This window comes from Planococcus citri, chromosome 5, assembly GCF_950023065.1.
Source record: "Planococcus citri chromosome 5, ihPlaCitr1.1, whole genome shotgun sequence".
Lineage (NCBI taxonomy): Eukaryota > Metazoa > Arthropoda > Insecta > Hemiptera > Pseudococcidae > Planococcus > Planococcus citri.
Genome location: NC_088681.1, coordinates 61,508,228 through 61,531,728, shown reverse-complemented (window position 1 = coordinate 61,531,728; position 23,501 = coordinate 61,508,228). Strand labels below are relative to the sequence as shown.

The window sequence follows — 23,501 nt, the reverse complement described above, 5'->3', positions numbered from 1 at the left end:
TGTAATTACAACCATTACCAGTACGTGAACTGTAAACGATCATTGCACCTAATAGTACTACGAGTACAATGTAAAACTACACATTACAAGCTTCGCATAAACATTACACAAAGATTTGCTCGAAGATATTCATGTAGTATGTATTACACTGGCAGATATACTTACGTATTTATATTATACGCCAACTACGGGTATCACGCCACACCGTCTTGCACTCGTATCCTGACCTATTTTCACCCGCCCGCTTTGCTCGCGTACTATACTACGTACAGTATTCATACTCTATACATAAGTACTATTTTGCCGTATACATCTCGTTACAAGCCAATTTAACTTGTACCCTTACACTTACATTAGGTCGGTAAACATACCATATTTACCGCATATAACGAAACACGTTTTTTACACGTCGCGGCGTCGATGATTTAATATCAAATCTCACGCGTTGCACGCCTTCTTCTTTCTGCTTTTTCGTTTCCTGCGCCGCGATAACTGTACATTCTCGTAGGGAGGCAAGAGGCACCGAGTAAAATACACCGTTACTCGTTGAAAATGTATAAATGTCGTGTAGTCGTACACAGAATGAATTTCAAAATGCTCTTCGGCGTCGAAAAAAAGTCGCCCGAATGGAAAATTCTTACCTATGCTGACGTCATTCGTTATTACCGCAGTCGAATCGCGAAAAAAACGCATTCAAATGAAAAATTAGCCTCGGATTCGGATTCGCCCACGTCGAAAACCATGCAATCGATATGCGACACGATTTTTTTGCCAGGTGCCACCCCCACTCTTTTTTACCCCCACCACTTGTAATTTTTTCTTGATTTTTATGTCGTTGTAGTCGTAGGTGTCGCATTCGCCAAAAGGGATTTGTGGCGGTGATAAATGCTTTGACAAGAACCTAAATTTGCTCCTGTGAACGGGTTTTCTGCCAAAAAGGGTGAGGGGAGGGGGAGGGGGTCGACACTTTGGCTTTGCTTTTGCTTATGAGCTATAATATGTGGTATACAAATCAATTATGTTTTTCATGTACAGTGGTTGATTTTTGAGTTGATAATGAATGCAAAGGAAATGAAAACATGATTCAAAAAAAGGTTCGAACTATTTTGGTGAGGGGATTGAAAGGGGCTATGGCGGGAGAGGCGGGGGTAGAATTACAGACTTCGAATAGAGTGCTCGTGTGACATATCGATTCCATGGTTTTCAATTTTCATACCCGCAAAATTCTAATTTTAGGTCAATTTTCAGCCACGAGATGTTTGCGAGGGGTGAGAGGGGGTGGAGGTGATACAATTTTCAACTTTTATTAGAATATTCATGTTGCATATCCAGTGGTTGATTTTTGAGTTGAAAATGAATGCAAAAGAAAAGAGAGCATGATTCAAAAGATTGGAATTATCATTTTGGTGGGGGGGATTGAAAGGGGCCGGGGCAGTGGGGCGTGAGAGGAGGGGAATAGAATTACAGACTTCGAATAGAGTGTCCGTGTGACATATCAATTCCATGGTTTTCATACCCGAAAAATTCAAATTTGAGGTCAATTTTCACCCACGAGAAGTTTGTGAGGGGTGAGCGGGGTGGGGGTTATACAATTTTCAACTTTTATTTATTAGAATATTCATGTTGCATATCCAGTGGTTGATTTTTGAATTGAAAATGAATGCGAAGGAAATGAAAACACGATTCAAAACATTGGGATTATTTTGATAGGGAAATTGAAGGGGGCTGAGGCATGAAAAGAGGGGGTAGAATTACTGACTTCAAATGGAGTGCTCGTGTGACATATCGATTCCATGGTTTTTATACCCGATGAGTTCAAATTGAAGGTCAATTTTCACCCAGGAGATGTTTGTGACGGGTGGGAGGGGGTGGGGGGGTGATATAATTTGTTACTTTCATTACTCATTAGAGTATTCGTGTTGCACATTTTGAGTTGAAAATTGATGCAAAAAAAAACAAAGCCTAATTTGAAAGATTGGGATTATTTTGGTCGGAGAATTGAATGGGACTGTGGCATGAGAGGAGGGGGTAGAATTACAAAATACAAACTTCGAATAGAGTGCCCGTGTGACATATCGATTCCATGGTTTTCATACCAGTTGAGTTCAAATTCGAGGTTAATTTTCACCCACGAGATGTTTGTGAGAGGTGGGAGGGGGAGGGGTGAAACAATTTTCAACTTTGATCAGAATAGTCGTGTTGCATATCGATTGTTAGGGTTTCCAGGGCGCTGAGTTCGAATCTTGTGTTAATTTTGACGAAAAATGTATCCAGATCGAGATTTGTATTATTTCTTTGCATAAACCATAAATCGATGTCCAGGTTTTCGATGATTTTAATATTCTGTACTTCAAATCGCTACAAATCAATACGAAAATTGTACGTTGCACAAAAATCGAACTTTCGAGTCAATATACGAGTTTGTGTATCCTTCAAAGCGAACGTTATGCATATGTACGGTGGGAGCTCGTTTAGTAGTACACGATGTTTGTGTTTACATTTAACACCCGAATCACGGTTTTAAATCGTTTCAATTGAGAATCGACGTCGCGTCGCGTCGTCGTCGCTATTAAAACTTACGAAGAGAAACTGTCGAGTTAATGAACTTGGAGCAGAACAGAAAGTAATTCTCGTCTACGTGTTTGATTTATGTAACGTCATCATCGTATTCTGTGTATAGTACACTATACACTTTACGCATACATTTACGTTACATACATTCATATGTTGATATACACATAAATACGCATCGTGAGTCATGGTCTGGCTGCGGTGAATTAATCGCAATAATGCTAAATACTAAATACGGTACGCATATCTCGCGCCCATTTGTAAACACGATACACATTACGTCTGTTGTAGTCGACACGTAGCCCTCATTTATCGACAATAATAACTCAAATTTCACTTCATCTTTCGAACGCTTATTACGTGGAGTGGAATTTTTTCTTACATCTGTGGCAATTATTCGCGAATTGGCGGTCGGATCGTTGCATTATTTGCCATAATAATGAGAAACGGATACCAACTATTCGATAGTTTGACCAATCTTTACCGGTGTCTAGGATTTGCTACGTTGCTTTTGCACCGCCCCGGGAATCTGTATTTACGCGAACGAGATTGTTTCCGTTTTGAGGTTACTGTAGCAGCTTTTCCTCTTTTATCCTTTTCTGTCTTGGCGTATACTTTTACTCATAGCGTGGCTCTCTTTCTTTGTTGTTTTTCACTTTTTTTCCTTCTTTACTTGTACTGGGTATTGCCGCGAACGTCGCAGATTCGTGATTTTTCAAATAGCTTCGCTCGTTCGTCGGGTGTATTGTATCCGTTTGAATGTAAAAAATTACCAGTAATTTTTCATTGTTCGTTTTCCACCACGTTTAGACGGTGTGCAGGGGTGAGGAGAGTGAATAACTCGGCTTCGGACGGCGGTGCATGTCTCGTAGGTGTAGTTAAAAGGCTTATAATGCGATCAATGTCATAATATTGTGGCAGGAAACGCATATTTCTTGAATAGAGATATTGTTTTCTTTGGCACAAGTTGCGAATTGATCTGATTTGAATTTTCACTCAGAAAATTAAATGTTGCTCTCGATCGAGACTTCCTTAGCAATTGAGAAATGAGTATTTGAGCCACTCTTGACTCCCGTGTAATCCTCTCAATTGGCAAATTCTTCGTTCTCGAGTCGATCAGGACACTTTATGGAAGACCAGACGGAACTGTCGATACGCGAGGACGAAAGAAAGACGCATTCGAGCTTCGAGCGTTTGATTTAGGGAGCCAGCCAGCAAGAGAAAGAGGAGGCTGGAAAATTGAGAGATAGAGATACCTGGTTCATAAATTTTATCAAGTCGACTACGCTTCGATCGACGGTTTGGTGGCCGATACGCGAGCCAGCTTGTCCATCGTCTGGAAACCGGTTTATCGCATCATACGCGAACTAGTACCCGACTGAATTAATTAAAAAAGGGCAACTCGCCAACATGCACTGGCCGATCGGCACATCGTCGTACCAAAACTGACGCCGATCAGCCAATCCGATGCGAGAGAGAGACCAAAATTATCCGCAGAATAATTCGATAGTGATCCTATTCACGTATTCGATCCTCAAATTCGCACACAAACGTCATCATCTTGCTCGAATGCTTCATAAAAACATTCGAAACATTGCGATTATGACGACAAGGAAACGGAAAATTACGCGAGGGGCTGGATGATGAAAAAAAAAACAAACCACTTCACACAACTAGGTCAAGTTGAAAATCTCTCTCTCTCTGTCGCACCGTAACGTTGCATTAAATCCGCTCAGCTCAACTCAGCTCTTCTGCTACCTCGGCAGTATTTTTTCATCTGTTTATATAGGTAAAAGGTGCGAAATCCCCGGTATATTCGCGACGACGACAACGAGATGTAGATTGTAAGTACACGGAAGGAGGTGCAGGAAAATAAGGGGGCAGCAACAGTAACCAACCAACCAACGTAACCAACTCGACGACGAATCCTTCAACATTCGTTGTTAACAATGCATTAAAAATTAATACTCCCTTTTAATGCGGCTCGTACAACTCGCGAAACTACGATCCTCTTCCATTTACACTGTAAAGCCATGTGCTCCATTGGCTGCATCTTTGAAATACAGTCACAGGTCCCCCGTTCTCATTACTTTTTCCATCGCGAGCTTTATTTTCGCTTGTTCGTCGCTATATCGCGACGACGACGACGTCGTTCTCGTATTGTACTCGTACTACTACATAGCAATGTTGCTGATTAAACTTCATCAACCTACGCTAGTATATATGGCTCGTATACCTAACCAGGATACGTACGTATTTTCGACTAAGCTCGTAGCGAATATTATCTCATATTTATGATTCGACTTTTGCAAATGTCTTCTATACGTAGTACGTATGTTACGATTTTACGAAATATATTCGGAATTGCGTATTTAGGGGCTTACGAGGAAGCTTTTAAATTCAGGTATTTATCACGAGATTCCACTTGAGGAACCTCGATGGAAATTGTAATGTTTTATTGTTGATGGTAGCAGAGCGTGTGGTTATTGAAACTACATGCTCTGCTACCATCATGAAAAATTCCATTTTGTTGGAAAAAATTAGTTCTTAAATGTATGATTTTTGGTCATGGTAGCAGAGCGCATGGTTATTATAACCACATGCTCTGCTACCATCAGCACAAATCCGGTCACTATTAAAAAACATTTAAAAAATGGAAATATGATTGAAATTTATTTAGGATTGATTGTGGTAGCACAGCATGTGGTTATTGTAACTAAGACGCTCTGCTACCAGAATCAGTCATCACGAATCCAGTCACACTAGGGAACTGTAACCCAGGTATGTCAGACGGCCATTTTGTTCCTGGTTTGACAAACTTAGCATTGCAGTATATGGGAATTCGGCAAACTTTAACCGCGTATATCTTCAAAACCGTGCACTTTTACAACTTTTTCATAATAACATCTTTGAAAGAGAATTGAACGAGCTTTCCAATGGTATGCTACATGTATCAATTGAAATACATTTATTTGTTTTGAATTTCAGTCATTTTTCAGCACTTCATTTTTGGGTTAAAAATAGTTTGAAATTGTGTGAAATTCACAGCATGTGCTCTAATTCAATGATTACTTTCATTCTATGCCAGAAATTCCGTCATAAAAACCTTGAATCGAAAAATAACAATTTTTTTTCGTGAGGAACAAAATGGGAGTTTGACATACCCGGGTTACAGTACCTTAGTCACACGAAAGAGAAAACTGAATGCAGGGTTGAGATTATAATTATTATTGAAACCACATGCTCTGCTACCATCACCACTAACCGGGCTACATTCCTCCTAGGCCCATTTCTGAAGCAAACTCATCCTGAAAATTGAGATAAGTCTTGAAGAGTGAAAGTAAGTAAATCGTATTTCGGGTCAAGCTTCAATTCTTTAGGACTTTTCTTAATTTTTTGGACGAATCAGCTTCAGAAATGGCCCCAGGAAGTTGGAAATCATGATTTTTAGTATCCTCAATTGATCAATTGGGAAAAATGTTGAACTTCGTGACTGCGCAATCACTTTAAATAGAAGTTATATTTTTTCAAAATGACAACTTTAGGAGACTTGTGGGTTGAATTTGAAAAATAATAGGTACGATATACGAACTCAGAGACCTCGAATTAGTAGGAATTGACGTGTCACACGACATTTTCATAACTGTTTGAATTTTTAAAAAAATGTAGGACAGTGGTGGGGGGGGGGGTAAAGCGGAACTGAGATATCGTATTCGAAAAATAAGTCGATATTCGAATTCTGCACCATTGAAAACCTATAAAACGACATGTCACACGTTATTTTGAATTTTTTTTGCATTTTGACCACATTAAGGGGCACTTTGAAACACAACCCCCCCCCCCCCCATTCAGTCAAATTTGAAAAAAATGTAAAATAATGTGGCATGTCGTTTGTTCCGATTTTGATTTTGGTGATCCCGAATTTCTACTTATTTTTATGGTAAGTATAAGTCCAATATGTCCTTCAGTAGCGCCTTTTCACCTCCCCCCTCCCCCACCCATTTCAAAAAAGTTCAGAAAAAGTCGTGTGACGTATGGTTTGCTTGGTTTTCAAAGGTGCTGATTTCAAATTTCGTATCAGTTTTTTTGGTACGAGTCCCCAAATACCGAAATGAGCCTCCCCTCCCCCTTTCCTTTTCAAGAGAATTGAAAAATTCATGTGACATGTGACCTATAGTTTTCTGGGTTTTTAGATGTGCTGATTTCAAATTTCATCTCAATTTTTAGGGTTGAGCCCCTCCTTCCCAGTACCTTTTTCACACTCCCCCCCCCCATTGACAAAAAATTTACGAAGTCGTGTGACATATGGTTTGCTAGGATTTCGAAGGCGCTGATTTCAAATTTCGTATCCATTTTTTTGGTACGAGCCCCCAAATCCCGCAATGAGCCTCCCCCTCCCCTTTTCCTTTTCAAGGGAATTGAAAAATTCATGTGACATGTGACCTATAGTTTTCTGGGTTTTTAGAGGTGCTGATTTCTAATTTCATCTCAATTTTTAGGTTCGAGCCTCTCCTTCCCAGGTCCCTCAAACTCCCCCCTCCCACCTTTACCAAAAAATTTACAAAGTCGTGTGACATATGGTTTGCTAGGTTTTCAAAGGTGCTGATTTTAAATTTCGTATCCATTTTTTTTGGTACGAGCCCCCAAATCCCGCAATGAGCCTCCCCCTCCCCCTTTTCCTTTTCTAGGGAATTGAAAAATTCATATGACATGTGACCTATGGTTTTCTGGGTTTTAGAGGTGCTGATTTTGAATTTCATCTCAATTTTCAACGATGAACCCCTCCTTTCCAGTACTCCCCCCTCCCTCCCTAACCAAGAATTTAAAAAGTCGTGTAACGTATGGTTTGCTAGGTTTTCAGAGGTGCTGATTTCAAATTTCATTTCAGTTTTCAGGTGTGAACCCCTTTCTCCGATGACCTTTAACCCCCTTCTCTCCCCTACCCTCCTCTCCACTTTCTACTTCCAAAAAGTTGAAAACCTATGGTACATATTATAGATTTTTAAAGGTGCTGATTTCTAATTTCATCTCAGCTTTTTGATACGAGTCCTTGAAGTACAACTATAATCCCTGTCCTCTAATGCTCCCCTCCCATCTTGCTCAAATTTTTGGGGAAAATTTAAAAAATCATGTGACACATCATTTGTTATGTTTTCTATGACGCTAATTTCAAATTTTATTGTATTTTTCTGATGAAAGCCTTCTATACCGCACAATAGGCCCTCAAATTTGAAAAAAAAGAAATTTGTATGACTTATGTTCATTGGTTTTTTAAAGTAACCAATTTCAAATTTCGAATTCATTTTTGATGCTACAACTCTTCCTCACGTCCACCCCAAAACAGTTCAAAAATGCGAAAAATGAATTCAAATTTCAAAAAAAAAGAAGCGGAGTCACTCAAATTTTTGAATTTTTTGAAATACGAAGCTTATTGTAAGATTCTGAGAACTTGTGTTGAAAAAGTATAAGGAAATTTCAAATCAGTGTTATCGAAAACATAAAACACTATGTATTTATCTTGCAAATTTTGAAAAAATTTCAAAATGTGACCAAAATGCGGGAGAAAACCACGGGGCATTGACCTTTGAATCCGATATTATTAAGAATGAATTCCCCCAATTGACAAACGTAATAATAACCAGCTCGATTACCAATTCATTTATTTATATATTTTTTTCATTTTGCCTTGCAGATGAAAGAAAACGCTGTCACTACATGGCGCCATCACAGCAACGGCGAACACGGGGGCGAATTATCATTATATTGCTGGTGAACGTGTAAGGATGGCGAGGAGTTTATCAAAATACATATACAAAGGTATATGAAAAAAAAAAATGAAAAAAAAAAACGAGAAAAGGACAAGAACAGAGAGATTGGCTGGCGAGAAAATGGAAGAAAATTACTACTACAACAACTATCACAACCACATATTTTTTCCTTTTTTGGTGTTTTTTTGTTGATTTTTTTTTATCGCTACGTCGTCATCACCATTTTCGCTGACTTGGCTCGCTATACACACTTCCTTTCGCTTTATCCTCCTCCTCAGTGTATAGGTGTTTTTTCCCTGTTGAAAAAAAAAGACACTGTACGTATAAAATAGTCTCTCCCTATATTACATAATAATATTTTACGTATGTAATTTTTTTCTCGTATTTATAAGCATCTTTTTCCTCTGTGTCTGTCTCTGTCTCTCTCTCTTCGGCAGCTCCCTATATCATCTCACCGTTGGGAGGTTTTTTTTTATACTACTGTGTGCGTGGATGTTTTTTAAAGCTTTTTCTCGTAGAGTGTCGTTTTTAAAATTTTCTTTTCGTTCGTTCGTTTGTTTCGTCGATGTACGCTTATTTTCGAGTAGGTTTTTTTTTCGTCCCACTTTGGGGTTTTCGTTCGTTATGTCCAACGCTATGATATTCGTTTTTATGTGTGTGTGTGTCCTGTTTCTTTTTTTTTTACATTTTACGTTAATGTTGAATCAAAATTTCTTTTTAATTGGCGTCGTCGTTTGTAAATTATGCGACGGTGTTGTTTTTTTTCGTGAAATGAGACGAGTGTGCGTGTTTGTGTGTTATTTTTTTATGTGTAAAAGTTAAAAGTAGTGTTTCGAATAAGGTGCGAGAAGTACATAAGGGATTTGGCGGGTCTCTGAAATTTTAAAAAATACTAAAAGTGACAAAAAGTACGGTGCTGTTAATCTGTTAATGTGTTACGAATATAATACCAATGCTGCGTGCTGGTGGTTTTTCCTCTATCCTTTTTTTTTTTTTTTTTTTTTTTTACATCATTATACTAAAACTATGTAGTTGTTAATTTGAAAATAAGCGCTTTTGTAATGTGAATTTTTATCCTGTGTTGTATCGTGAATATTTATGGGTGGCGTGCCAATTTCTCTGTATAGTGGAAAAATCGAAGTTGCGCGCAGGTATTCTGTTCTGTGGGCGAATTTATAGGTTCATGTTTTGAAAATCAACTAAATACGGTAGCGAAATTCCAATTAGAAAAGAAGGAGGGTGGTCTATGTAGAAGAGGAGTACTTGTGAGAGAAGAATGCTCCCATTCTGAATGTGCTCTCGTATCTGTGTACGTTTTTTGAGAAGGAAGGGGGGGATATTATACGCGAATTGGTGGTTTATATTACAACGAGAGGATTAATTGTAATCTATATTACGTTGCTGGGAGCATTTCGAAACAATTATAATGAAAAATGTAAAAAGTTTCGAATTTACTTAAAAATTCTCGGCGCGCCACGTACAAACGAGAATACGACCGCTGACTCCGCCAGCGCGATAAAAATTGGTAAAAATATTCGCCGTGTTTTCCGTTTCGTTTTTTCGTCGACTGCGTTGTGTAGGTTGCTACGTAAAAGAAAAAAAGGAGAGAAAAAATGAAATTAAATATTTGAAAAACTATATCGTTTTACTGCACGCAGTTAAAAGAACAAAAAAGTTATTAAAGTCGAGAGAAAAAAGCAAAATGCGAAGGCGCGGTTCGAGTTGAGAAAAATTACATCGGTGTAATTTGGCTCGTCTTGCTCGGTCTTGATAGTTGATACGGTTATAGTTGGTCTCGATGCTCGAATTTTTGTTTTTTGGAATGGGGAGTGGAAAATGAAGGTGTTTTTGGTAAATACTCGCAATATTTAATGTGTATTTGAAGGAAAGATTGGGGGGAGGGGGTAATTATTGTCTTATTTTTTGATCTTGAAGCAAAACTCGAGTGAAAGCTTCGAAATTGATTAAAATTCATTACACTGCTGCTTTGTTACTCAATTTCAATCGGTTTCGATTCTTCATGAACAGTTTTAAAGCTTATTACTGATCTATTACCAAAATTACGGTAATTACATGAAATTACAATATGGTAAAGGGTAATTGTGAGGGGTAATCTGCATTACTTTTACGTTGCAAAGGTACATTTTTTCAGAATTACTTTGAAAAAAATTCACTCGAGGCTATAATGTTATAAAATTTACGAAGTAATTACTATTTTTACCAAAATTACGGTAATAACCAATACAATTACACGGTTGAAAGTAATTACAGCGGTAATTTACATTATTTTTTAAGTTCTGTTAGTACATTCTGGAATATTGGTCTTGAGAAAATTTCATTCCAGGTAAAAACGTTACAAAATTTACCACGTAATTACCATTTTTACCAAAATTACCGTATTTACCCAAAAAATTACTCGGTAAAGAGTAATTTCGAGGAATAATCCGCATCATTTTGTACGTTCCAAGGGCACGTTCTGAAATTAAGCTTGAAAAATTCATACGATGCATAAACGTTGCATCATTTACCTCATGTTTACCTTTTTTACCAAATTTACGGTAATTACTCCCGGAATTACATGCTAAAAATTAATTAAGACAGGTAATTAGCTATCAGCATCATTTCACGTTTTAAAAATACATCTTGAGATTGAAAAAAAAAACACTCGAAGCAAAATACGCCAATAAATTTTACCTCGTAATTACCATTTTACCAAAATTACAGTAATTACCCTTGGAATTACACGGTGACGAGCAATTACGAGCAGTTATCTGCATTATTTTTCATCATGAAGCCCGGTTTATAATGGGCCGCGGCCTGGGCCGCGGATTGACACCGCGGAACCGCGGATTGACACCGCGGAAAGTAAATACCATGTGTTGTAAGCAGGCAGTTCATAATGTCCGCGGCTTTTTTCCTTTGTCTGGCCGCGGAAAGTAGAAAATTTTCTACTTTCCGCGGCCAAGCCGTGACTATTATAAACCGGGCTTGAGGAAATACATTTTGGAGTTGATTGGAAAAAATGTTGACTCGAAGCATAAACATTTCAAAATTTACCGCGTAATTACCTTTTTTACCCAGTATTATCAATTGTTCTGTAAAAAATATGGGTTATTTTTATTTAGCTGGTTTTATTTTTAATAATGTCAAATGTATAAAACTTTGATGGAAAAATCGAAAATTTTGGAAAAAAATGTTCGCAAATGTACCAAAGATTCTAGTTTTTTGGTAATTACCGTATTTACTGTAAATTAATCGCGTAATTACCTGGATTGAATTTGGATGATTTGTCATTTTCTTGCCCTGAAAAATTAATTTATAATTGATTACCATTTACAAGATGAATTTATCTCTCTTTATTCAGTTGATATTTACAATATTTACCGTAAATTACCAAATTTACCATTTTTAGCCTAATTTGGTGTGGACTGAGTACACATTACAGGTTAAAGTGTCTTTTTCATATTTTCTGGCAGCGAAAAAAATTGGATATTTTTGTGGCCAAATTCTAAAAAATTTCTAAATAAAATAAACTTGTGGTAATTTCCATGCTCACTGCGTAATTACTGTAAAAATTACGTGTAATTACCGATCTAAAGTTGTGAGTAGTGTGTCTTTTCAACTTATGATTTTCGAAAATTTTGATATTTTATTTAGTCTTTATTTTTCAAAAATAAATGTAATAACCTTAATTACGTAATTTTTCTAATTACAGCGTAATTACCGCATTTACCGAGTAATTACCAAGTATTTCTTGATATGTCATTTTTTTTCAAATTTCATTTTTGACTACTTTAAAGTAGGTATTTTTTCATGTGCTGTCAACTGTTGTAATTACAAATTACCCAACTTACATGGTAATTACAGTTTTTACAGCTTTTTTTCCATATATTACGCGTAATTACCAATCTAAATTTATTTTTGAAATGGCTTTCAAAATTACATTTTTTTATCAATTTTTTTTTAATTCAAGGTAAGTGGTTGTAATCACCGTGTAATTACCGTATTTACAGCGTAATAATTTGAGTAATTTATGGTAAAATTTGTACCGTATAATTTTTTCAATTGCATTTTTCCCCATTTCAAAATCAACTTTTATTTACCGTAAATCGTTGTAATTACCGTGAAATTACCGCACCCTCTGTGCGTGTAATTACGCTGTATTTCTGTATTTAATGTGTAATTACCAAAGTTACACGTTAAAACTTGTTTGAAAATTACTTTTTTTTTTACTAAGTTCGAAATTCGATCGTGTCGATGCTCGTAATTACCGTGTATTTACCGTAATTACAGGGTAATTTCAGTATTTACCGTGTAATATTATTCCTGATTTATTGTAAGTGGTTTTTTAAAATTGCAAAATTCACCAATCTGAAAATTTGTTTTTAAAATACCGTGTAATTACCCGGTTCTTCTTGTAATTACGGTATTTATGGCGTAATTTCTGTATTTACCGTGTAATAACCGTTTTTTTTTTGAAATCGATTATTTTTGAAATTCTATCTTAATTTTTTACCGTTCAGTGACCAAATTTCTGGCAACTGGTCAAACTATGTATTACCGTAATTTACCGTAATGTTTGGTAATAACCAGTAAAAGATCAGTAAATTGTGATGAAGCCATTTCTGTTGGATTATAAAATTGTATTTCGAACTCCGACGAAGAGGTCATGTAAGTGTATTGTGTGAATTGAAGTAGGGGGGGGGGGATACAGAAAAAGCATTTCCTGATTGCTGGGTGCAAAATTATATAAACGGAAACATTTTAATTAAAATAACTTAATCGAATACAATGCAGCAATTTATAACTACTCGAGTACTCACATAATAATAATCGAGTCATTTAGGTACTATAAATATATACGATTAAACGTCCAACCAAAGAGCATACGATTGATAATTAAAGAATTTTCTAAGTAGTCCGTGTCAATGGCAGAATTTACAATAGAAGTTGATTTGTTTCTTTCTCCGTCTCGCAGCGAATTGAATAACATTGTTTAAAAATTGAAATAACGAGAAAAAAAATAAAAAATTGTAAAAACTTGACATTAAAGAAATTTTTTCTCTCTGTTTCTCCGTTATCGTTGTCGTAGTCGTAATGATTTACGTAATATATGGACATATATTCGATCGATTCGCTGTATAAAATATTGCTACCATTTTGCCTTCGTTCGTTCGTTCGTTTAACAAGATATAATAGTAAACTTCGTGCAAGTTTAACGTTGATTTATTTGGGTTTGGCGCGATCACCTATTTTTTTCCAATGCAAAATCTTCTATATTGGGATTATTTATTCGTTTGTGTGTGTGTTTTTTTTTCATTTGTCATCGATGTAATATTTTCTATTATTAATTTTCTGTATTTTTTTTTTCTTATCGACGATGAAAGGAAGTTGTTTGTAACTTACCATAAGAAAATCTGTATTATGATGTTACCAAGCGAGAACTTAATAGTTTTCATAATACTTTTTTTTCCTTTTTTTTTTTTTGTTGTGTGTATTAATAAATGATACTCGATACGGTACGAGCCGCTTGATAATTTGGTAAAAGGAAAGGAAAAAAAGGAAAAGTAGCCGGTTGGGAAATTTTTTTATTTTATTTTTACGATTTTACGATATTTTTGTAGTAATACATTGAGATGTATTGGCGAAAAAACGAGTGCAATTTTTATTTCTTTTTGTAAGAAAGCCAAAAAGTTATTGTTATTTTGAAGTCGTTATGTGCATTTATTAATTTTTTTTTTCTTTTGAAGACATAATATAATATTATTTTAATTGTACTATTTTTTTTCTCTTTTTTTGTTGCATTTTATGGTTATCCATTCCATGTGAAATTTTTAATCGAAATCGGGTATGTTTTAATGGAATATTATACAATCCTATCTCGGAATGCTCAACTGTATGAATTTTTTGATTTTATTATTGTTTAAACAAATTTTTAATGAGAAGGATGTAAATATCGATTTCTACGTTGTATAAATGTAAAATTATATCTTATTTTATTATACGTCTATCTTTCTATTAACATTAATCTATTTTTAATTTCTTGTTTAAAACTTTTTTTTTCGCTTTAGATGTTGTGCTGATTATATTTTCGATGATCTTTACTTTATATGTTTGTACTCGATGTTCAATGGAATAAATAACTTCATTTAAAATCTCCAGTGTTTTATTGGCCTTCGAATTGTTTTTTAAAAAATGAGACCTGGAATGAAGTAGGTGAGGAGGAGACGGAGAGAGAGTGTTTCGAAAAGTTATTGATACCCTAGAGAACTGGTGTTTTTTCAAATCCATCGTATTAAGAAAGGTCATTGACATTAGGATATTTTTCTTTTCATAAAATGATGGGATTATTTTACACATGCGGGAATATTTTTAAAAATTTCCTCTCTATTGAAATAATTGACAGATATTTTGTAATATGCAAATGCCTGATTCTGTGTATTTTTCGTATCGTGTTTTGTGTTGGAAGATATGAGTGATGAATTTAATTTGAAACAAAATGATGATGTATTCGTTTAATGTTTGCTTATCACTGTTTAGCGAATAATTTGTCACGTTGAGTTTGACAACGAAAATCGAATAATTTTTGAACACGTGGCTATTAGAGCGGGAAAATAACGTAAAAAAGCAGTGGCAAAAAGGAAAAAATTGGCACATCAATTTTTTCTTCGGGAATGTGTTCGGATGGACCCTCTGAACCACCAAAAAAAAGCCGACTCTCCTATCCCTGGAGGAAAATTTTTTAGGGGGCTGAAACCGGTTCTGATTCACGTTTTTTGCGTTTTACTCCGTAAATATTAGGTTTTTGAGAAAAACTACCATGACGAAAAATGTTCCCCTTTGAATTCTCGACAATTTGATGCTACACTCGATACCCTTTGCTCAAGGGGGGTGTCCAAAAAAAGGGGTGGAAAAAGTAGGTGTTTCAAAAAAGGTCAGTCCAATAAATTAATCAAAATTACCACTTAAAATCATTCGTTTTGGCTCAAATTTTTTTTACAAAATCTACTCACCCAACTACTAATAAAACTATCATTGGTTTGTCTTCAACCCTCCTCGGGGGTTCGTGAGGGTTGCTTGATTTTTCAAGTAACACATTACTGAATCATATATTTGAAAAAGAAATCTGGACGTGCGATATATCGAATAGTATGTTTTCGAGGTCGCTGAATACGAATATGTACTCATTTTTTGCATACAACCCCTCAAAGCCCCTCTGTGCCCCAAAATGGGGGTCAAAATTTTGAAAAATCGTGAAAAGTCGAGTGATATATCGAATGGTACGTTTTCGAGGTCGCCGAGTGCGAATATGAACTTATTTTTTGGGTCCCACCCCCCAATGTTCCCCTGTGCCCCAAAATGAGGGTGAAAATTTTGAAAAATCGTGAAAAGTCGAGTGATATATCGAATTGCATGTTTTAAAAGTCGCTGAGCACGAATATGAACTTATTTTTTGCCTACAGTCCCTCAAAGCCCCTCTGTGCCTCAAAATGAAGGTCAAAATTTTGAAAAATCGCGAATAGTCGAGTGATATATCGATTTGTATGTTTTCGAGACACTGAACTGGAATATGCACTTTTTTCCTGCTCTACTTACGATCCCTCAAAATCCCCTTACGCCCCCTAAATAGGATAAAATTTCGAAAAGTCACCAAAAAACGTGTAATACGTCGAATAGTATGTTTTCAAGATCGCTGATTACGACTACAGACTCATTTTTATTATTTCACTCATTTTACTATTCAAACGTCCTACTAACGCCACAAAATTATCCTCAATGTCTTTAGTAGGCAAGATGTCAATCTTCTTGTCTATCTCAGTGTTTTCATTTCGATTGTTTTCCTGTAAAGTTTTCGATTTCATTTTTTACAGTAGACTCCCAATTATCCGACTTTCAGGTTATCTGGTACGAATTTATCCGACTTACTTTTCGCATTATCCGACCCACCAAGGTCGGATAATCCAAAAAACATCTAATTTTTGATTTTGGAGTGTAAATAATAATGCAGGATTCAGCATTTTGTATTCTAACGGTGTTATTTTCCTTGAAATCGATCCAACTTATCTCAAAAAATTATAATTTGAGTCAGTATTTCATTGTCTTTTATGTACAAAAGTACGTTATTTTTGTTTATTAGTTATTTTTTCGATTCTTTGTTCCTGCTTTGAGCAAAAACTTGATTTTCTGAATGAAAGCTTGTCGTCTCAAGGTTATGCACTTCATTTTTAAGGCTTAAAACATCAATTTTGGATTATCCGACTTTTTTGATATCCGACCCACCTTACACCCCCGATTAGGTCGGATAATCAGGAGTCTACTGTATTGGCTACCAATCGAAAACAAAATGAAATCATTTTTTTTTTGATGGAAGAAAACATCGAAAATTAGTAGTTCGTAGTTCGTGTTTTTTTAAAAAAAACATACCATTCGATATATCAGTCGACTTTTCACGAGTTTTCAAAATTTTGACCCTCATTTTGGGGCACAGAAGAGCTTTGAGGGGCTGTAGGCAAAAAATAAGTTCATATTCGTACTCAGCGATTTCGAAAACATACCATTCAATATGTCACTCGACTTTTCACATTTTTTCAAAATTTTGGCTTTTTTTTGGGGCAGTTGGGAGCTGTGCGGGGTTGGGCCCAAAAAATAAGGCCATATTCGTGCTCAGCGACTTTTAAAACATGCAATTCGATATATCACTCGACTTTTCACGATTTTTCAAAATTTTCACCCTCATTTTGGGGCACAGGGGAACATTGGGGGGTGGGACCCAAAAAATAAGTTCATATTCGCACTCGGCGACCTCGAAAACGTACCATTCGATATATCACTCGACTTTTCACGATTTTTCAAAATTTTGACCCCCATTTTGGGGCACAGAGGGGCTTTGAGGGGTTGTATGCAAAAAATGAGTACATATTCGTATTCAGCGACCTCGAAAACATACTATTCGATATATCGCACGTCCAGATTTCTTTTTCAAATATATGATTCAGTAATGTGTTACTTGAAAAATCAAGCAACCCTCACGAACCCCCGAGGAGGGTTGAAGACAAACCAATGATAGTTTTATTAGTAGTTGGGTGAGTAGATTTTGTAAAAAAAATTTGAGCCAAAACGAATGATTTTAAGTGGTAATTTTGATTAATTTATTGGACTGACCTTTTTTGAAACACCTACTTTTTCCACCCCTTTTTTTGGGCACCCCCCTTGAGCAAAGGGTATCGAGTGTAGCATCAAATTGTCGAGAATTCAAAGGGGAACATTTTTCGTCATGGTAGTTTTTCTCAAAAACCTAATATTTACGGAGTAAAACGCAAAAAACGTGAATCAGAACCGGTTTCAGCCCCCTAAAAAATTTTCCTCCAGGGATAGGAGAGTCGGCTTTTTTTTGGTGGTTCAGAGGGTCCATCCGAACACATTCCCGAAGAAAAAATTGATGTGCCAATTTTTTCCTTTTTAAAACCGCTATTTGCCCGCTCTATATATAGAACGTGAAATTTTACTCTATCGACTGCCTCGTGTTTTAAAAATGTCGATGACGAGTAAGACACTAAATTAATTCCAAGCTGGTTGGATTTCAGATACAAATTTGACCTGGCTGGCTCACTCACCTCCTGCTCCATTCAAAAAACACTTTTTTCTGGGACCAGAGAAGAAGAAAGGAGAATGTGAGTTGAAGTTACTGAAATTAGATTAGATTTTCTACAAGCCAATTCCAGAAAAAGAGAAGACAATTTTTGAGTGGGAGCCCCTCCTCCCCACCAGAACAAAACATGTTATTTCCAACGCAAAGAATCATTTTGAAGTCATTTATTGGTTCAAAATTGGACAAAATGAACGAAAACAATATTCTAATGCTAGAATCGTACTCTACGTGAAATTTTAACCTATTTTGATATGTCACATGTTAGTATTTCGAAATATGTTTTTTTTTTCAATTTTGAAGGTCATAATTTTGGCGGGAGAAGTGAAAATTTTGGATTTTTTGAAATGTGGGCCTGTGACGTATCTAAAGATGATGAAATTCTGAGCTGATTTCCAATATCGAGCTATTGAAGATCGAAATTGAATGTAGTGAAATCGATTCGAGTAAATCAAGTTTAAGTACTTGATGATCGATAATTGTGTTTTAGGGTAATGAATGAACCAAAATTGATAGAAATGTTTCATGAAGAAGTTCTAATGCCAGAATCGTACTCTACCTGAAATTTTAACCTATTTTGATACGTCACACGGTAGTGTTTCGAAATGTGATATTTTGTTCATTTTAAAGGTCATAAATAAATTATAATATAATTTTGGCGGGAAATTTTGCATATTTTGGGTTTTGTGAAAGATACCCTTGCAAAAAGAGACGAGTGAATTACCCATTTTTTAAGTTATTTGTAGGTCGAAAATTGACCAAAATGACATGATAAAAATTTCTAATGCCATCATCGTGTTCTGCGTGAAATTTCAGTTCATTTTGATATGCCACTTTATAGGATTCCAAAACGTATTTTTTCAATTTCAAGGTCTGAATTTTGGCGGGAAACGTGAAAATCCTACATTTTTCAAAAGCTTTACTTGCAATATATCAAAAGAGAATAAAATTTCGCGCTTATTTCGATTATCAAGCCGAACCCAGTTAAATTAAAATCGAATATATATTTTTGAATTATTTAAAATGGTACCTACATAATATAAAGTTGACGAAAACTTCACAACGAGAATTTTCAATGTCATAATCGTTCTGTGCGCGAAATTTTAACCTATTTTGATATGTCACACGGTAGGGTTCCGAAATGTGACATTTTTTTCATTTTAGACTTTAGAGGCTGCATTTTGGCGGGAAATATAAAAATTTTGGAATTTTCAAAAGGTATCCTTGCAATATGTCAAAAGTACATGAAATTTCGCGCTGATTTCGAATATCAAGGTAGAAAAGGTTGAAACAGAATATTTGGCGAAATCGATTATATTAATTGAGTTTTCTGTATAATGATCACATTTTTTAGGCCATATATGGCTCAAAATGTCACAAAGAACACGTCCAACATTATAATCTTACTGTACACAAAATTTCAACTTATTTTGATACGTCACAGCGTGGGGTTCCAAACTTGACATTTCTTTCTGCTTCAATGACTGTGTTTTGGTGAAAATTTTGAAAATTTTGGATTTTTCAAAAAAGTATCCTTGCAGTATGTCAAAAATACATGAAATTTCACGTTGATTTCAAATATCTAGTGGAAAAAGGTCAAAATCGAATATTTGGCGGAAACGAGTCCAATCATTGAGTTTTTTTTTGATACTGATCACATTTTTAGGTCATTTAATGGTCTTAAATTGACCAAAATGTCACTAAAAGCGCTTCTAATTCTATGATCGTATTGTACGCGAAATGTTAACCGATTTTGATATGTCACACTGTAGGGTTACAAAATTGACATTTTTTACAATTTCAATGGCTGTATTTTGGCGGGAAATTGAAAAAGGCTGAATTTTCCAAAAGGTACCCTTGCGATATGTCAAAAGTGCATGAAATTTCACGTTGATTTCGAATATCTGGTTGAATAAGGTCAAAATCGAATATTTGGCGGAAACGAGTCCAATCATCGAGTTTTTTCAATACTGATCACATTTTTAGGTCATTCAATGGCCCTAAATTGGCCAAATTGTCTCTTAAAGCGCTTCTGATACCATAGTCGTACTGAACGTGAAATTTTAAACGATTTTGATATGTCACACGGTAGGTTTCCAAAATTGACATTTTTTTCAACTTCAATGGCTGTATTTTGGATTTTGGCGGGAAATTTGAAGAGTTTGGTTTTTCCAAAAGGTAGCCTTGCGATATGTCAAAAGTGTATGAAATTTCACGCTGATTTCGAATATCTAGTTGAAAAAGGTCAAAGTCGAATATTTGGCGGAAACGAGTCCAATCATTGAGTTTTTTCAATACTGGTCACATTTTTAGGTCATTCAATAGTCTTAAATTGACCAAAATGTCACCAAAAGCGCTTCTAATACCATAATCGTACTGTACGTGGAATTTTAACCGATTTTGATATGTCACACTGTAGGGTTCCAAAATTGACATTTTTTTCAACTTCAATGGCTGTATTTTGGCGGGAAATTGAAAAAGGCTGAATTTTCCAAAAGGTAGCCTTGCGATATGTCAAAAGTGCATGAAATTTCACGCTGATTTCAAATATCTGGTTGAAAAAAGTCGAAATCGAATATTTGGTGAAATCGATTCCAATAATCGAGTTTTATCGATGTTAAAAGGTATCTTGCGATATATCAAAATCGCATGAAATTTCGCGCTGATTTCGATTAACTGCTCAAAAATTGTCGAAATTGAACATGCGAAGAAACCAATTCAAATAATCGAGTTTACTCCACGACCTAATTCGCTCAACTCGAATTATTTATAGTACAATCTATACCTACAACAACGTCGATAAATCAGCTAAATTCTCGCTACTTAGTGTACTAATTTCTGGTTTATGATTCTATGTTATAGGATAAGGTAAACATGGAATTGTATCGTCGAAACTCATCATCCGCGTAATATGTGCTGCCTATTCGAAGTATTACGAGGCGAAAGCGAGAAAGCATGCGAATGGGTAAATACTTGTGCGGCATCGGTCACGTACACGTACACTGTACACGATCGAATCGAGTCGAGAGTTTTTAGCACAGTACGTAGGTATCTGACGACAAACGCGTCAAAATCAATGAAACGGAAACTAGAGGATCGGAGTAACCCTTTTTGAAAAGCACTATGAACACGAGTATCGAAATTACAGACGCAGACGAGTAGATAAGAGGCTTAGCAAAACGTAAGAATCGCACTACCAAGTACGACGTGGCATTAAAATAAAGGTAATTCGTGTCGCCTTGTAAAAAGCTACAACCCTAGGGATGGAACGATGAAGATGGAATGTATGGGGAGGCGGGGGAGGGGGAGGGGGAGGTTTGGGCGAAAATTCGTCCATCGGATCGTAAAAACTTTTCATTTACGAGGCGCTTTAAAAGCTCGAAAGGACAAATCCGTAAACAGAAATTAATTCGCGCAGACAACGCAACGTTTGCCATTACTCGTTCGAGTAGAAATAAAAACTATGACCCAGTTAACACGAACACGGGGGCACATTATGGAAAAGTAAATTAAAGCCAGAGAGAACGGCCAAGGGGGGAAGCTGCTACCGCGTCCGAGCGATGAAAAGAAGTATATTTCGAACTCCGAACAGTGAACAGCGTTTAATAAGATGATAAAAAAAAAAGCTGTACGCGAGAAATACTCGGCGCGATTTTAATTCGTCACGGTGCCCCCAACCCCCCACCCCCGCCCCTGTACTCGTTTCGCGAAAGCGAACTGGAGAAAAAATAGTGAAAAATTTATAATTGATGCAATTAAATGTTATTAATGAAAGCTGGCGTCGTCGTCGAGCAGCTTATACTACGCTATACCTACCTAGTTTTGCCCTCATCTACCTACCTAAGCTATACGTATAGCTACCTACGCGAACATAGCTTTTTTCCTCTTTCTAATTTTCCTGCTTCTTCTTTTATCTCGAATATTGAAAAAGCATCTTTTTATGTGGCAGCATTTTTTTCCTGCTTCTTTCACCCTTCGTTTGACTCGCGCTCTTCCTTATGGTTGTATTTTACGGCGACGTCCTTATTAAAATATGAAAGCGAGCTGAGTGCGATTCACCCTCGACAACCTTTGATTTTTACTGGCGTTTAAAATTTTTACTCGACGACTTTTTTTTTTCTTTTTTTCAAAATGCTTTCTTGCCAGTGTGTTGGCTGTATATGCAACCCAACCGTGAATCGAACATCGTCGTGTACCTCGTAACGCCTTCTCATTTTATAACATTAATACGCTTGATTTATCGCTGCACTGTCGAGTTTTCCACGTCAGATGGAAATTCTATGCAGTAATGAACTTGTCCTTTCGAACTTCACTAATACCAGAACCGCACACACTCGCACATGCCACACAGTTGAAGTTGAATCGCAATATTATTGTCTGCTGCGCAAACCGCAAGTGTTTCTACAATATTTCATAAAACCTGGTACCAAAGACAAAAAAAAAAACAACGCTTTGTGAGACGTGTTGGTGGTGTTGTTGAAGTTGATTTTCGCCATAATGAAGTTCGAACCTAGCAGTAACCCCCCCCCCCCTCCACCCGTCTCACCGTTGCGGAATTTTATCACTCTGTCGACGACATGGGGCATTTGTCACGAAACGTCGAGCAAATATTTTCCGAAGCAAAGATTCGCCTTTATAGTTGACGTAAAATTGATTATTTGTTTTACTCGTTAATGGCTTATCGTAGCTTCTGCATTATTCAAATAACTAATTATTAAGCTGCTAAAACTGTATCGCCGACCGAAGCTTTGAAATATTCAACGAGTCTATGTAGTATACGACGAGTAGAGGGTACTGTGCAGTCCCTTGTACGATATCTAAACTCGTGAACCTACTTATGCTATACGAAGGCCTAGCTTACCTAGGATTATACTATGTACGGACAGTGTGTGTTTAAAATGCCTGGGTAAAGGTCATATTTCCAGTTGTGAGGTGGTTGGACAAGAATCGATCGAGTAGGATGGTGTTGGAGGAATTGAGTTTCGATGTGGGTGGGGGGGGGGAGAGGAGGAGGATGGGTTTGTGGTGTTTTTTTGGTTGAAAGTATGATGAAGAAAGTGGCACAGAAGTTGGGTTTAGATCTCAAGACAATCTGGTGAGAAAGTTCAACGCTCAGTTTTCCCCCATTTAACGTCCGAGTTCACCAAACAAGGAATTTTTTTGAACTGGCCCTTTTCGATTTGAACGAAATTAAGCTTGGAACCCCCATAACTAAAATTTTACGTCCTAAAAGGTTTATTTTTGAATTTTTGAGCAGGTTTTAAAAACTAATAAAATTTCAAAAACTGCTTCAAGGACTATTTTTGAACTTTTTCATGAAATGTAAATTTTTTTGGCATATGTGAAGCAATACGAATTATTTCTTCAAGTCAACTTAGGTCATTCTGTAGCCCCTCAGCGATTTCTGAATTTTCTGCTGAAATTTCAAATCGCTCTGGAGCCTCTGGAGGTGCTGAAAATGAACTTCAAGACCTATAACTTGAAAAGTTTCAAAAAAAATTTAAATGTTGTCCAAA

The 23,501-nt window shown here is 36.2% G+C and overlaps 1 protein-coding gene across 5 annotated transcripts in view; it reads left to right on the top strand.

The window, feature by feature from the left end:
- The window catches only part of Reph (Regulator of eph expression), a 152,622-nt gene that overhangs the window by 88,788 nt on the left and 40,333 nt on the right, over positions 1–23,501 (top strand). Inside the window, exon 4 of one of the 5 annotated variants that reach the window (XM_065367796.1) lies at positions 17,924–17,973. The exons of 3 other annotated variants lie outside the window; for them this stretch is intronic. In XM_065367796.1, coding sequence (XP_065223868.1) covers positions 17,924–17,935 — 12 coding nt within the window. In that variant the 3' untranslated portion in view covers positions 17,936–17,973. Of the gene's footprint in view, positions 1–8,263; positions 11,130–17,923; positions 17,974–23,501 lie in introns of those variants that run through there. One more of the 5 variants, XM_065367793.1, reaches the window with a different exon arrangement.